Genomic DNA, 14,495 nt, shown 5'->3' on the forward strand with positions numbered 1-14,495 from the left:
AGATACATGCCTTTGAAAGTCAGTTGCGAAATCAGCCTTCTTTAAGGAAGTAGAGATTAACCTGTCTCTGTGATAAAGTTTTCTCTAGCTACCCATGAGGCTGCCACTAGTCAGATCTTTGAATAAATTTAAATCAAAATCATGTGGAAGAGAAAGTCAATTTTAACCTATACTGGCCCAATCAAAATATTCAATTGCAGCAAGCAACTGTATCATAAACAATTAATGACTGTCTTTTTCAAATTGAGATTTTATCAGGCAATTTGACACAAAAGTGTGATCATGAAGCAACATATAATGAGACATCTGCAGAACCTATGCCATTCAGAATAAGGAAGAGAAAGAATGTTTGGGTGGAATACTAGCTTGTATGATGATTCAATTGCTGAAATGAACAGAAAAACAAACTGTTCTCATTCTTCAAGCTTAACTGACTGGGACATACTTAGGATACAGCAAAGCATTTTGATACTAATTCCATTGGGCTGCCAAAAAGGTATTGTAGGATGTTTTGTTTGCATTGAAAGACGCCGTAAAGTTATCTGGCTGTCATCATCCAATAGCACAAAGAAAATTCCGGCATCATCTGACTTCCTGCAGTGAGAATGTTTCAGCCTTGTTATAAGGATTTGTATGTATCAAGGAAACATTAAGAGGAAAAGGATAAAAATACTGCAGAAAAATACKGAGGCAGAGGCAATCCTAAAGTTTTGGCAGGTTAAGTATGAACTCTGAATCATTAGTTTTCATTTTACAAAAAACTTATTCCAGGATTAGATGAGTACCTCACACACATAAAAGCCTAATGTATCAAGTTCTAAGGCATCTAGATAATATGCAAGTAGCTGGTCTGTAACTGATTTTGTAGAACGAAAATCATCTCATCACTAAAAATTTGTATGTTGTTCAGAAGAACCATGTGGGAAAACATTAAATTTAGTAATTAATTAATGACCAGCATAATTAATACTAGAGAGCATACAACCCAAGAAAGACAACAGATCACTCAATCAGGTTACAGTTCTCCTGAAAAATGTTAAAGACAGGCAAAATGCCAAAAACTATTTGCAGATCCTTGAGCATGACACCACCACAAAGTAATTGACCATGTTATTGTCAGAATTGAATTTTCTGGTCAAACACTGTTGGGAAAGGAGTATAAAAGAAATGTTGAAATGACTGACAACAATTAGATTTCATACATGCACACTTATTTTAAGAGCAAAAAGTATCAAATATTAGTGCAATAGCAAACATCTTCCTAGTAGGAGGTACTCCTGCAGATACATTGCCCAATGACATAAAAAGCTTCCAAAACAGCAGTTCAAACCACAGAAGAGCTGTATTCAAAATGAGRAAGAAATGCCTACAACCATTTTTGGTCTGAACAATGTTAAAAATTACTACAAGCACTTAAGATAACAGCTAGAAGCCATTTTACAGAAATCACAGCGATAAACAACCCCTTCCCCCCTTTTCCCCTTCCCCTGGCTACTAGAAATTTGAGTGATCTAGGGAGAAGGGAGCAAGCTGCAAAAACTTATACTCCTTCCCTGGGAAAAAACACCTACTACCCCTAAGCCAGTCTTTATCCCTGGGTGGGATTTGCATCAACCTGCATTATTTCCTGTCCCTGCAGGTGATTCACACCTTTTTTCTTTAAAAATAAACTACCTACACTACAGAGCAAAAAGGACACATGCACATGCTCACACAAGCAGACACATATACTCCCCTTGGCAGTCAAGGAATGCTCCATCTAATGAAGGACACAGACACAGATCATCTCTTCCTGTGCTAACTCGCAGTGCCAGATGACGTATGAAACCCAAACCTTAATGTTAAAGCAAACCTTTGTGCCCTATACACAGCAATTACCAAAGAATGCTTTTAGAAAATTCCAACATAGATACCACAATTCAAGCTAATTGACTTCAAGGACAAATTTCAGGGTGGCAGCAGAGAAAGGCATCTGACCTTTTGGAAGGCAAGAAATGATCAGAAAACCTTTTGGAAAGCAGTGTTCAGCTTACCAACTGAGACACTACAGGTAAGGGGACACACACTAACTTCTGGTACTAAAATGAAAAGCAATCATGTCAATTATGATCTTCTTTAGACAATAAATATTCACTATGCTGAACTAAAGAAATGCCAGATCAACATGCTGAACTCTGTTTTTAATTAAACTGTGTTTAGATATAGTCAAACCACCTTTATTAGTAACCAAAAACCTTTTCCTTGGACACTTCCTGCTCCAAGGTGATATTTTATACCAAGGTCATAAACACCTGAAAACCCACATTTATGGAAACACTGACAATCTGTAGTAGGAAGCCCTAGAAACAAAAAAGGTATTGTGTCGAAAATGTATTTAAGTAAGAAGCAAATGTATAAAGCTTTCCACAAGAACATATAKAGAACAAATACACAGAATATCATACACACTAACACAGATGGACACATTCTCCTTTTCTACTGTCCCAAGCAATTACACCGCCCACATTCAATATTCTTTAACCACAGCCTGCAAAGTACAGTACTGGCATAGGTTATTCAGTATCATCTGTAAAGTAACCTACGCCAGTTTTTAATGCACAACGGAAATCTGGTTTGCTCCCAGCTGCTGGTATAATAATTACTGTCCTATGGTTGCTAAGAGATACTCTGAATTTTTTTCCAAGACTACTAAAACATTTCTGTGCGCAAAAGCAAAAGGATGCTGGGTAAAGCAATAAAATGACTCCAGCTGTAGCTCTCCAGCAGAATTCAAAGCCAGATGACAGCTGTAGAGAAAATGAAAACCAGACTGAGCTTCTCTTGTTCTTCAAAATTTCTCTCCTTACTTCTCCCAGTTTGCCAGAGTTAAGTCTGGGAGAGAATTCAACATTGTTCTGCAAACATTGTTAAAAATGTTCTTCTCTAAGTAAGTTTAATGATTATACAGAAGGATGAATGAGAGACCACATTTCCGCTGCATCTCAGTTCTTGCATTTACTTCCCATGAGGCCCGAAAATCTGCTGTTTGATGCTAACCAACACAAGAAATGTTTAAATGTTATTTCCTTAGTTTTTTCAATTGTGAATAAATGATACAGGTTTCAAAAACATCTGAATTACTTCCTTCTGCTTTAGCTATTTCTAAGACTGATGGAGCAATATCTTTGGCAAAGAAACTCTTTTATTTCCAGGTATGTGTTTCTGACATAGGCTGAAATATTACCTAGATTACTCTGAATATTTTTTTCAGTTTAAACTAAAAAGTAAGACATTTGACACACSTCTTTCTTCAAATGCTTTTCTACCTGAATATATACAGAACACTACATGTAAAGAGGCTGCTAGGAATACTGGTGAGGATAAAATATAATTCCTCCTGTTTTTTTTGAATACAACTCCAATGAAAAAGCTTAATAAACCAAAATAATTTAGCACAATATATAAATAGATTTGATAATATGGATTAGCATTGCTTTCAGTTCTAAGAATTAGACTTAAGCAATTTATTAATAACACTAGATGTTTGTAATCTTTAGTGGTTTTCCATGTAGTTTTGTCTTATCTKTAAAAACAATAAAGTGTGTCAAATTACTTCGTATTTCCTTACAAGTCATAATGTTATTCTTGTAAAATGRAACTTCTGCAAATATTCTGTTAGAGACAAAATAAATTGAGTGGTCATTAAATACACTTATGAAGAAGTCACTAAATGGTGTATTTACAAGCAGGSACATGAACAACTAAATGTCTTCCCTGCCTGCACCAAACCACTTAAGATGTGGTTTGTTCAGTTCCAGGCCTTTTCACCTTCTTGTTACCAAAAAATCCAATGTACTTATTGCTGAAAGAAGCCAAACTTTTTACTTTCTGCCTACAGTTTATCAGTCTACAGTTTTGTTCTGCCAGCAGTAAGAAAAACTCAAAAGCATAAGTGATACATTTCTTATTACTTCGAAACTGTTAAAGTGTGTTGGTAGCCTATAAATAACATCAATATGGCTGAATCAACAAAACCTGAAAGAAATTAAAGCTCAACTACTCTATTCTTTAATTCGCAAAAGCAAGACTTATGCATTCATTACAGGATCCAAAACTCACACAAGAGTAATTTTAAATGCATGAGCTCTAGATTTCATTTAGATTCATTTCTAAGGAAAAGAAATTTTCTTTTTTTTTTAGTTAAGCTAGATGAGTTTTAGAGTAAGTTTATACTTGGGAGAGGAAAAGAATCTGAGCTGATATTTTAACAAGCATGCAAACTGACTTAAACAAGCTGTCCATTTGCTACATTCAAAATACRTTTTTTATACCAAAAACATCTAAATTTCCTAACAAAACAGATTCCCAATATATATTTCCATATAAGTACATATATATTTCCATGTTTCATTTACCAACATTAAAGGAAGTCAGCTCTACATTAACTCATTTGTGTATTTCTATTTGAAATTAATATTGTAAGACTAGGGCATATTTGATGATAAAAACAATTTGCATCTAGTAAATTAATTAAACAACTAAAAATAATTGCAACAGTTTAAGTAACCTTTATAAGCAACCATGAAAATACTTAAATGATCATATTCTTTTAATTAACATTATTTGTGAACAACAGAGAGGCTAAAGAAACTATAATGAAGCTATATTTTTTAAAATGGTATTTTGATCATCAGCAAAAAAATGTTTTCTCTAGGAATTTTATTTACCAAATGCAAATAAAAAAAAAAGGTTAGTGACCCAAGATACAACAGCAAGCTAACTGCTAGCCTAGACGGCACAAGGCAAGAGTTCAGTTTTTGGATTTATATTTAAGAGATACCCATACAACTTTTGGACAATCACTATTTCTGGTAACTAGTTCTATAAAATCGTGTAATACTTATTACAAGGAAGCATTGAGCAAAAACCAACCAAACAACAAAACCAAGCCACTTAATGAAATTAATGTACAATCTAAATACTGTATTTATTTACACTTCAATTGTACACTAAATATGGGATTCCTGCTGTGTAAGATGATTAGAACAGTATAGGAAAAACTACTCTTCAATATACTATCCACACTCTACAATGCCCTTGCACAGATATACTCCAAAATTTATGCAACAATACCAATAGAGACTTTGGAAAACAGCTTATAAAATAAACAGGGAAACAAAAGATCATTAAGCCTTTTGAACTATACAGACGTGGCAAGAAGTGGGGGACAAGCCAACCACGACTCTTCAAATACTCTCTATACATTATCTTTAAACAAAGATGGTCTTATCCATTAAGTTGAAAATACACCGGGGTATCCAGTTTCACTGAACAGAATATCAATCTTGGAAGGGGAAAGTATTAGTAATTTGTAAGAATGTGGACAATTTGGTATTTCAAAGATATTCTTGGAGACTGGACCTGGTGCCTGTAATCAAAATGCTGTAGTTTTTGCACACCCATGTTTGTAACCCTGCAATTACACCCGTGTTATCGATACATAAASCTGGTTTAGATGAAACACAGCTAAACCAGGGTGGATTCAGTTTTCCCTGCATTTCTTTTCTTTTCCTCCCTTCTGGTATTGCTATTGATAGGCAATGCTAGTATTATTTATTTTGCTTTGATATGCAGAGATATTGTAAGAGACATTGGTTAGCTTTTTCGTCATTAGAAAAGAGGCTATCTATCCACAGCACAAATCCACAATTAAGCAATGTGTATTGTGATGAAGTCATTAAGTATGTTTTCCTGTCTAGAACATAAAAGATAATTCTACCAGCATTTTGTACCACATTGTTTGTACCTGTAATATATACMTGTATCTAGTGGGTATTTATATATACATAAAACATTTTATAGAAATTTTTAAAACTATATGCATTTAAAATTGAATTTATTTTAATTTTTATTATAAATATATTATTTTTATTTTTATTTTATATTTATATATACATAAAACATTTTATAGAAATTTTTAAAACTATATGCATTTAAAATTGAATTTATTTTAATTTTTATTATAAATATAATAATTATAATAAATAAAATAAACTTATTTTATATAAATTTATATTTATTTTAAAATGGAACATAAAGTAAACCTGTATTTACATTTGTAAATAGGTGGTGTATTTATATTCACAGGTATATAGAATAGATGTAAATAAATACACTTTTCTCCACTTTCCCAGTAATAAATTTGTAACTATAAAGGTATTTTCCTCAATTTTTGGCATCCTAATATAGAAATGCAATAACTAAGCAGCAAAATCAAGAGGTAATTGGTTTGTTCCGATATCATTAGGTCTGTAAAAACTGTTCAATTATTAATCCTTGCAAGAAAGCACGTTTAAGCAAATCTTTTAAGAGCTGATTAAGGACCGCATTAACTTTGACACACACTTCCTTCACTCTGTCAAAATCTCATTTCTTTTTAAACTAATATTTTTAGCCATTTTACTTACAAGTGCCTTAAAATAAAGCACTGCAAATAAAGAACAGGTGGTTGCACAGCCAACACTTACACAAAGAAATACATTTCAAGCATCAAGTGAAAAGGTATCACAAGCCTTCTCTCTATTGCCACTGCATTGCAGTATACTTTCTAAATACTTGACCCTCAGTCTCCTACCATAGTATCTATGGCTGCTAACTTTCTTGATTTTGTGTTGCAGAGGTTCTACACTGGATCTATTCACACTGATACAGAATGTATTATTGCATAAATGACTCTTTCCCAGAAGAAATCACTTAGGAACACTATCAGTTTTCTGAATATCCACTAAGACTCCTAAGTCAACTTGCTTCTTTATCATCTTCATAATAATTTAAATACCTTGCACTCTGAAAACGGAACATATATGTGAATAAAGACAAAGCTTACCCTAAAACCATAGTAAAAAGGAAAAAATTACAAGCATACATAAGACACAAGTAGCATTTATTCAGTTATACTGCAGTTATTTACTCTGTGTGTGTATACATATATATATACACACACACACACACACACACATATATATATATACACATATATATATGTGTGTATATATATATATATATATATATATATATCTCCAAAGAATTTTTTTATACTGGCTTTTTAATGACATGGATTCTTGGATATTACCAGGCCATGCTGTGGATCAGTGTTATAGTACTTATGGTATATGATATACCATATGTGTAAAGCACCGTAATTCTGAAGCATGGCTGGACATAAATTTTTATCTCTTAAGCCATTATGACTAYAGAAATTGAACAGTGCAAAAAAGGATAAATCACAAAAACTTGAATCACAATAAGTGACTATCTTCAGTACATTTTTAAAAATTGTCTGAATTTCTGTCTTTGGACTAGATTGTTTTAACCGTTGTCTCAGCACCTTTTCAACTCTAACCATTTGATGTTAGAAGTGTTTTCTCACCGCAAAGTGAAATCCAAGAAAACAAATAGGATGTAAAAGTAAAAAGATTTTTCATCCCTCTGTTTTATTTTTCCTAAAAGGGTATTTCATATTTCAGTAAAATCAAAGAGGGCATGTAACTTGAACAGACATTTTGAATGTAAAAATTAAACTCAAGATAGTTAACGATCATATGGATTAAATAATGACTACTTRGTTTAGGATATACAATATTGTAAGTCTGATTATTCTGGAGCTTATTTCATTAAACTGAATTTTASTGTTACTCTTATTTTGCTTATTCTCATGATTGAGAGCAAAATCTGTTCAGTATATTTGTAAAAGAAAAAATGCACAATTAATTAAAATATTTACTCACTTGAAAGCAGTCTTCTGCCACTTCAACATCATTTTGAGAGGGTGGATAACCTTCATGTAAAGACCAAAAAAAAGTAGACAAGGTTATTTTCTTTTTATTCACAACTTGCTGCTTCCAGTAATGCACACCATCTCTCAATATCCAGTGATGACATAAATATTCTTGTTTACTTTTTACAGTGAAATTTCAAACAGGTTAACTTACAGTGAACGTGTAGATCACTGTTTTTCAAGTTGATTTAGTAAGCATCATTCATTTATACAGGCTGCATTTAACATGCTGAATATTCCTTGTCRCACACTCCTCTCTCTTATTCCCACCTTTCTTGTAAAAGCATTTTCAGTGTCATCAGCAGTCGGAAGCAAGGGAGTTAATTCCCTTTAATGTAGCATTTGAAAATTAAAGGCAGACACATTTGGTTGGCATGAAGGCACACTGTGCTGTATTTTGCTATAAATCAGCAGAAATAGGAACTGTGAGACCCTGAGGGAAAAAAATTACTCTCATGTTCTCTTAATTATTTGTCTTGAAGGGATATGGATGAGATCAACACAATTCAAAAGCAGTCATTCTAGTATGTCAAAAAGCATTTCCCTTCAGAAACATGTTCCTCCCTTCGTAAATAGGACAATACACATTAAAATCTCTAAAGTTACTTTTTACAGGCCAGAAAGAGATGTTCTTTCAATTCAATAGACACCTGTTCACTTCCCTCCCTGTCTCAACCCAGCAATACATTTATTATATTTTCAGCTCCGAGTCTAGGCTTGATGATATTCTTCAGTTTGCTCACCGGTTATCATGAGTTCAATGAGGCTCAGGAACCATTTAGCCACATTGCTATCTGACTAAATCTTCTACTGTTCCTATAAAACCTGTCCTCAGAACTGTGCTGCCAGCTGCTAGTGAAAAATCAAATGATTAACTGAAAGTATGCACAGATAAAGAGAGAACTCAACAGGCCACAAATCATTCAACTTCCTAGCTTATCCTATAAGAACACAGGAGTTGCAAAAAGCTGAGAATATGACCCAAGTGACAGAATATAACACTCCAGCTTCCTCCATTTCTTCATGTCTAAAAGAGGCAATACTTTATTATATAGGAATGTTTCAGGAAATTACCTTCTTAGTGTTTGTGAAACAATTTAAAACACTTGGATGAATGACACTTTAGAAATACCAGAAGTACTATTTAAAAAACGGTTAAAATCTCAATATACTATAGTCTAATCCACATCCTTATATACTGTCAGTATTAACGTCCCACAAAGTGCTTTGACATCTCATTTAGTAAACATTCAATATCCCTCCCTCCCACCAAAACTTTCCCCTGAAATATGTACCTTGAGAAATATCCTCCACTGCTCTCCGAATACCTCTATCAAATGCTCTTGCATCAGCAGGGCTCTGAAATGTGAGGCCAAACTTTTTGTCATCAATCTTCCAGTGGTAAAAAGTAGGAGTAACTTTGTTGTAAACGAGGTCTTTCTTTAATGTGCATTCCAAGACCACCTTTCGAAAGAAAACAAGGAAAACATAGCAGTGACCAATACATCAAATTTGAGAACAAAAGGTAGTCCTTGTGAACTACCTAAAAATATACCTCATAAGAGCAGATAGAGGTCTCTCTTTACATTTCTTCCTGCTACAAGGATATAATTTTAACTTCATTTCCATTATGGCGGAATTATTCACTCTTGGTTGCTGATAAGTGGTATGGATTGAAGACACTACTTGCATACTAAAGTCAGCCTTCCTATTCAAAATTTTCATACCCACAAAAGTATCTCATACGTGTAACAACCAGTACAGACTTGGTAGATGTTCAACAAATGAAGTAGGCCACATCCCCYGAAAAACCTTTACACATCCTGATACCAAATTTTACTGTCTCACTTGGATCTAGAAGATTTTTTAGCACTAGAGGAACTTCATGCTACTTTCAGGCCATATCAGCTTTCTCCCAGAAAGGCCACTAGACAAGTGCAAATAATACAARAAAATTGTTTTAAAAAAATGGAATTAATAAACCCTAAAATCCTTATGAAGGTACTACTGCTGGCACCTAGACAGAAATACATTTGAGGCTCATGTTCAACCATAAAAAAAAMCAGTAACTAGGAATTAAACAGAATTATTCGGCTACAAAATCAATACAGGTATACATGTACATTCAGTTACGAAGTAAAGTCCCAGTCTGCAGATAGAATCATAAGATGGTTTCAGCTGATAGAAAYCTCAAAGATCATCTTGTTCCAAACCCCCTGCCACTGGCAGGGATACTTTCCATTAGACTAGGTTGCTCACAGCTCCATCCAAGATGRCCTTGAACACCTATGGGAATGGAGCAGCCACCACTTTTCTGGGCAACCTRTTCCAGTTCCCCACAACCCTCACAGTGAAGAATTTTTTCCTAATATCTAATCTAAATCCATCCTCTTTAAATTTGAGGCCTTGTCCTGTCACTACATGCTCTATTCAATAGTCCTTCTCCAGCTTTTTGGCAAGCTCCCTTTAGGTACTGCAAAGCCTCATCATCACCCCTTTAAACAGACTGGTTTTAAAAATATATTTGCATATTCACTTCACAGGCAAAAATTATTTTAAAGCAACATTGTTTCACTTAGTATTTCTTGATTAAAAAAAATCCAGTGTGAACAAGAAAGTATGGAGGAAACTGCACTGATCTCCTGTAGCAGTATAATAAAGCTCGTAACAAAACCACCTGCACCTCTGCATTGGTATTTGATGCTGAAAGCCTTCACTGAGAGATGAATGAGGAATTTCAATATTCTATCATTTCATTAATGTACTTTCAGAATTTTAATTTTGTTTTGTAACATATGTGGCTTTTTGAGAGAAAAGATAAAAAATTCCTCACAGGATGTGGTAAAATTAGTTTAATTATAAAGAACTCAGAAAAACCCCTCAAATAATAAAAAAAAATCTGAACTTGGGTTATTCCTATATAATCTTTGTGTTCCTCCTCTCCTTTCACATATGCAAATAGGTTTTTTCTCTTGCTCTCCATTATTTATTCCCTGTGCACCCCACTAGTAATCATCTCCTCTCAATTKTTACTGCTTTCTCTCTGCCCCTAGAAGGATAACATTCTTTCTGCACATATAAACTCCTTCAGCATTAAAATAATTTTTTGTTTCTCCACTTAGAGCTCCCTAAATGGTCAACAATGAGTAGGTAAAACTGCCTACAAGAAAACACAGAAAGGAATKTAACTATTTGGTGTAGGCGTGCAGGAAGAAAACCTCCTATCATTCTGCAGTTCTAAGGTGTCTTAAATAATCGCTCTTTGCTCCTATGGATGATTTTAAACTTGCTTTCTCCTTCAAAGGGGAGTAAAAAATGAAGCCTTCTCACACTACTGCCTTTTCTAGATCTGTGAGGTATTTAAGGGGATCTCTAATACATTAWCACCAACTATTTTCCCAGTGTATTTTGTGTGCGGTGTCATCCAAAACATCATCAAGAAGTACTGCAAGCCTGATTTTATAAATGAATCTCTGGTCCCAAATTAATTAATCCCTATTATTTCACACCGAAAATTCATATGCAGTAACAATTTRCCAACAGAGATAAAAACTGGATTAAAACTTCACTTACCATGAGCTATGAATTTCAAAGACATACAGATCAAACCAGAAAACCCCTAAACCAACTACCTCCACCCCAAAAAGCAACACTCATCACCCACTTCCAATCCTTACATTTTATATGACAAGCCACGATAAACAGAACAAGCAAACAGCCCATCCAACAGTGTAATTCAAGGAAACAACATGTTTAAGAGGATGACACCCATTTTTCACATCTAAACCTGTATGAAAATAGATCAGTTAACACAGAAAGTATTAGTGAAATGGCACTGAAAATGGAAAAACATGTTGCATCAAAATTCTGTGTGTTATCAGATATAAAAATCCACACAAACAAGACTTGATGCCTGCTCTACCTGTGAGATAACTCAGAAGCTAAAGGTCTCAATCAGCAGTGGGACATAAATTTATAATCATCCAGTCCTCCAATAATTTTTGTTGCATCCAAAAATACTAAAAATCCAAATCAYGTAAGAAAAAATACTAGTCATCCTCTGAAGCATTTTTCTCTCCCTGAAACACTGCTATGCTTTGCAGCAATAGCGTACCTTTTCCTTGTAAAATTTAATTTTGCCAAAGGCTTCTTTATGCTCAAGCATGCAAGCTATCATTGGGGCTGGGGAGGAAGTATCCTCATACACTTATTCCCCAAGGCCTGGAAATGGAAATCAAGCTTTTTCAATGAAGATACATTTCAAAACTCCAATTACTTTTTTAGTGCACTTTGCTATGGTTCAGAACTCTCCACATCATAGGTGAAGATGATAATACTCTCCCACATAGTTACCCAAAATATGTGCTCCCTAACCTTTCCAGGTAGACCTTCCCCAAGATCTCCAGGGATAAGCACAGCAAAGACCTGAAAAACTGTAAATAAAGTAACTACAGCTTAACTAAGTTGCATTTCAAAAAACAACCCATGGGTTACTGCTCTGAAGATTTCCTTCATTTGGGGAGTTTATGTAAAACTTCCATGACAATATGAAGCATCCACTTCGGCATATAATGGAAAACGTTGCAGAATTATCAGACTCAAGACCGAAGACAGCCAGATCCACATGATCAAAATTTAAATACTCGGAGCAAAAATAGGGCTCTATGTCTCCTATTATTTAATGAAAAAAAAATTAATATCTAAATGTCATTAACCGTATCGCTAAGGAATTCATTGCTACTCAAAATTACTTGTTACCTTCATGTTTCTTTCCTCACCTCTAAAAGCTACATTCTTTAAAGACAACAGAATCCGCTTTATGTAGACAAGATCAATCTCCAGAGCCACAAATTTTCTACTTCAGCACTTGAAAACCCAAAATTTTAAAACAGAAATAAAATAAGTAATTAAGATATGACATCATTATTTAGCGCTTGTTTCAGAAACAAGTAAGAAAAAAAGTTAAGCATTTGATATGAATTTTTATCTTAATAACAGACCAAATAAGTGAACATTTTGAGATACTGGATACTATTTTACTGGTGTTCAGCTGCACTTTCAAAGCTTACAAGAGCACTTGTAACACAGACTGCTTCACTGTTTCTCATTCCCAAGCCAAATCTACAAACACAAAAGCACATAGTTTTTGAATGCCTTTTCTGCTTTACTTCTGAGGAACAAGCAGTATGACCTGAGTATATTCATGCTACATGAGCATAGAGACCCAGTGCCACGGTAACCATATTACATAATTATTCTGTGCATCCTTTTTTTTTATTCCATTGAAAAAAGATTATATAAGGGCTGTATCACAGCCCCTCAGAATCAATCTTTTCTCAAACTTTAAAGGCAGTTTAAAAAGTAAATACTTTATCATTCCTGATTCATGACCTGGACGATACTAGCAACACTTTTTGTCTCCTTCGATAACAAGTTGCATGGCAAAAGTCTGGAGAAGAAAATAAACCAGAGAAGTCAATTAGACTTTTCATTAAGAAGATAGAATAAGCCAAAGCTTAAAAATCAGTAAGTTTAACACTAGTGCTATTAAGACAGAAGAGAGCTACTGTAAACACAGAAAGACAGAACAGCAGGCCTGACCAGGTTACCAGGGAGTGCAATTGTTCCAAGCAGACTGGCTGGAGCCAGACCTAGGAAGGTGAGTATAATAAAGGGGGAAATGCGTAATTATGTGAAAAGTCTTCCCAAAATACCCTTGCATTCCAACACAAATCTAAACAACCTGAGCATTCTCTCTCAATTTCATTCAATGGTGCTGCCACTTTGATTTTCTTCTCAGATAACTAGGATGCTTTTTGTGAATGCTGTGAGATGTTTTAAATAGCTCAGTACAGCATAGAAGTTTTGGAAGCTCTCCAGTGTAGTCTGAAGCTGGTTCATAGAAGAGCTGACAGCAAACTGCCTCTCAGGTCTAAGAAGAAACAACTTGAGCCCTCACCAACAAGGAACTTCAGTATTTTGATGTTCATTCCAGAGTATTTAATTTATATAGGTGACTGACAGGCTGAGATCTACAGTTGTAATTAAATGCCTGCATAGCTGATAAAATATATGGAAAGATCTGGCACATTGGAATAGAACTGCAGTGTAGTGTCAGAAGCAGCACTGGGACAAGCAGCAACTAAAGCTAATTCATTCCTCTTCAGTATAATCATTTAAGAGGCATTTGGAAGATACCTGCATCAAATACCTAACCTATAGACTTCAGGCTGCTTTGGAGWGAGTTCCACCTTTCTACTGACACATAGGTTAAACAGTTATACTGGCATTATGATTCACATTTATCTTAGGTAAAAGCCATAGATCAGAACTCCACTTGCTTTCTAACCTCAGGTATTTCAAAACCTATGCTTCCCTGTGTCACAGAAAAGTGCCCCACTCTAGGTTCCTAGGATAAGGGAATTTCTGTACTTTTTCTGGAAGCTAAGCCAGTTCACTAGAGACTTACTGGCCAGACCCTGTGATTTTCAGTGGCTGACTTCTAACAACAAATTCCCAAAACTACAGCAAGATTACAATCTGCCCTGACAAACTAGTTAGGTCACATTTAGGGGTTAAGTAGAAGGATGACAGATGGACACAAGATGGGACACACACAAAAAGCCAAAAACAAAACAAACTGTTCAAGACAATAAAGGTTTGGAAAATATATTCATGC

General features: G+C 34.6%; 1 protein-coding gene across 1 annotated transcript in view; it reads right to left on the minus strand.

Moving 5' to 3' along the window:
* SPRED1 (sprouty related EVH1 domain containing 1) overlaps positions 1-14,495 on the minus strand; it is a 60,916-nt gene that overhangs the window by 10,150 nt on the left and 36,271 nt on the right. Inside the window, exons 3-4 of the mRNA XM_057376003.1 lie at positions 9,112-9,280; positions 7,767-7,816 (exon numbers count right to left, since the gene is read on the minus strand). Coding sequence (XP_057231986.1) covers positions 7,767-7,816; positions 9,112-9,280 — 219 coding nt within the window. The remainder of the gene's footprint in view (positions 1-7,766; positions 7,817-9,111; positions 9,281-14,495) is intronic.

This window comes from Malurus melanocephalus, unplaced genomic scaffold, assembly GCF_030028575.1.
Source record: "Malurus melanocephalus ecotype Western Australia unplaced genomic scaffold, MMel_1.1 scaffold_267, whole genome shotgun sequence".
NCBI classification, from domain to species: Eukaryota; Metazoa; Chordata; class Aves; order Passeriformes; family Maluridae; genus Malurus; species Malurus melanocephalus.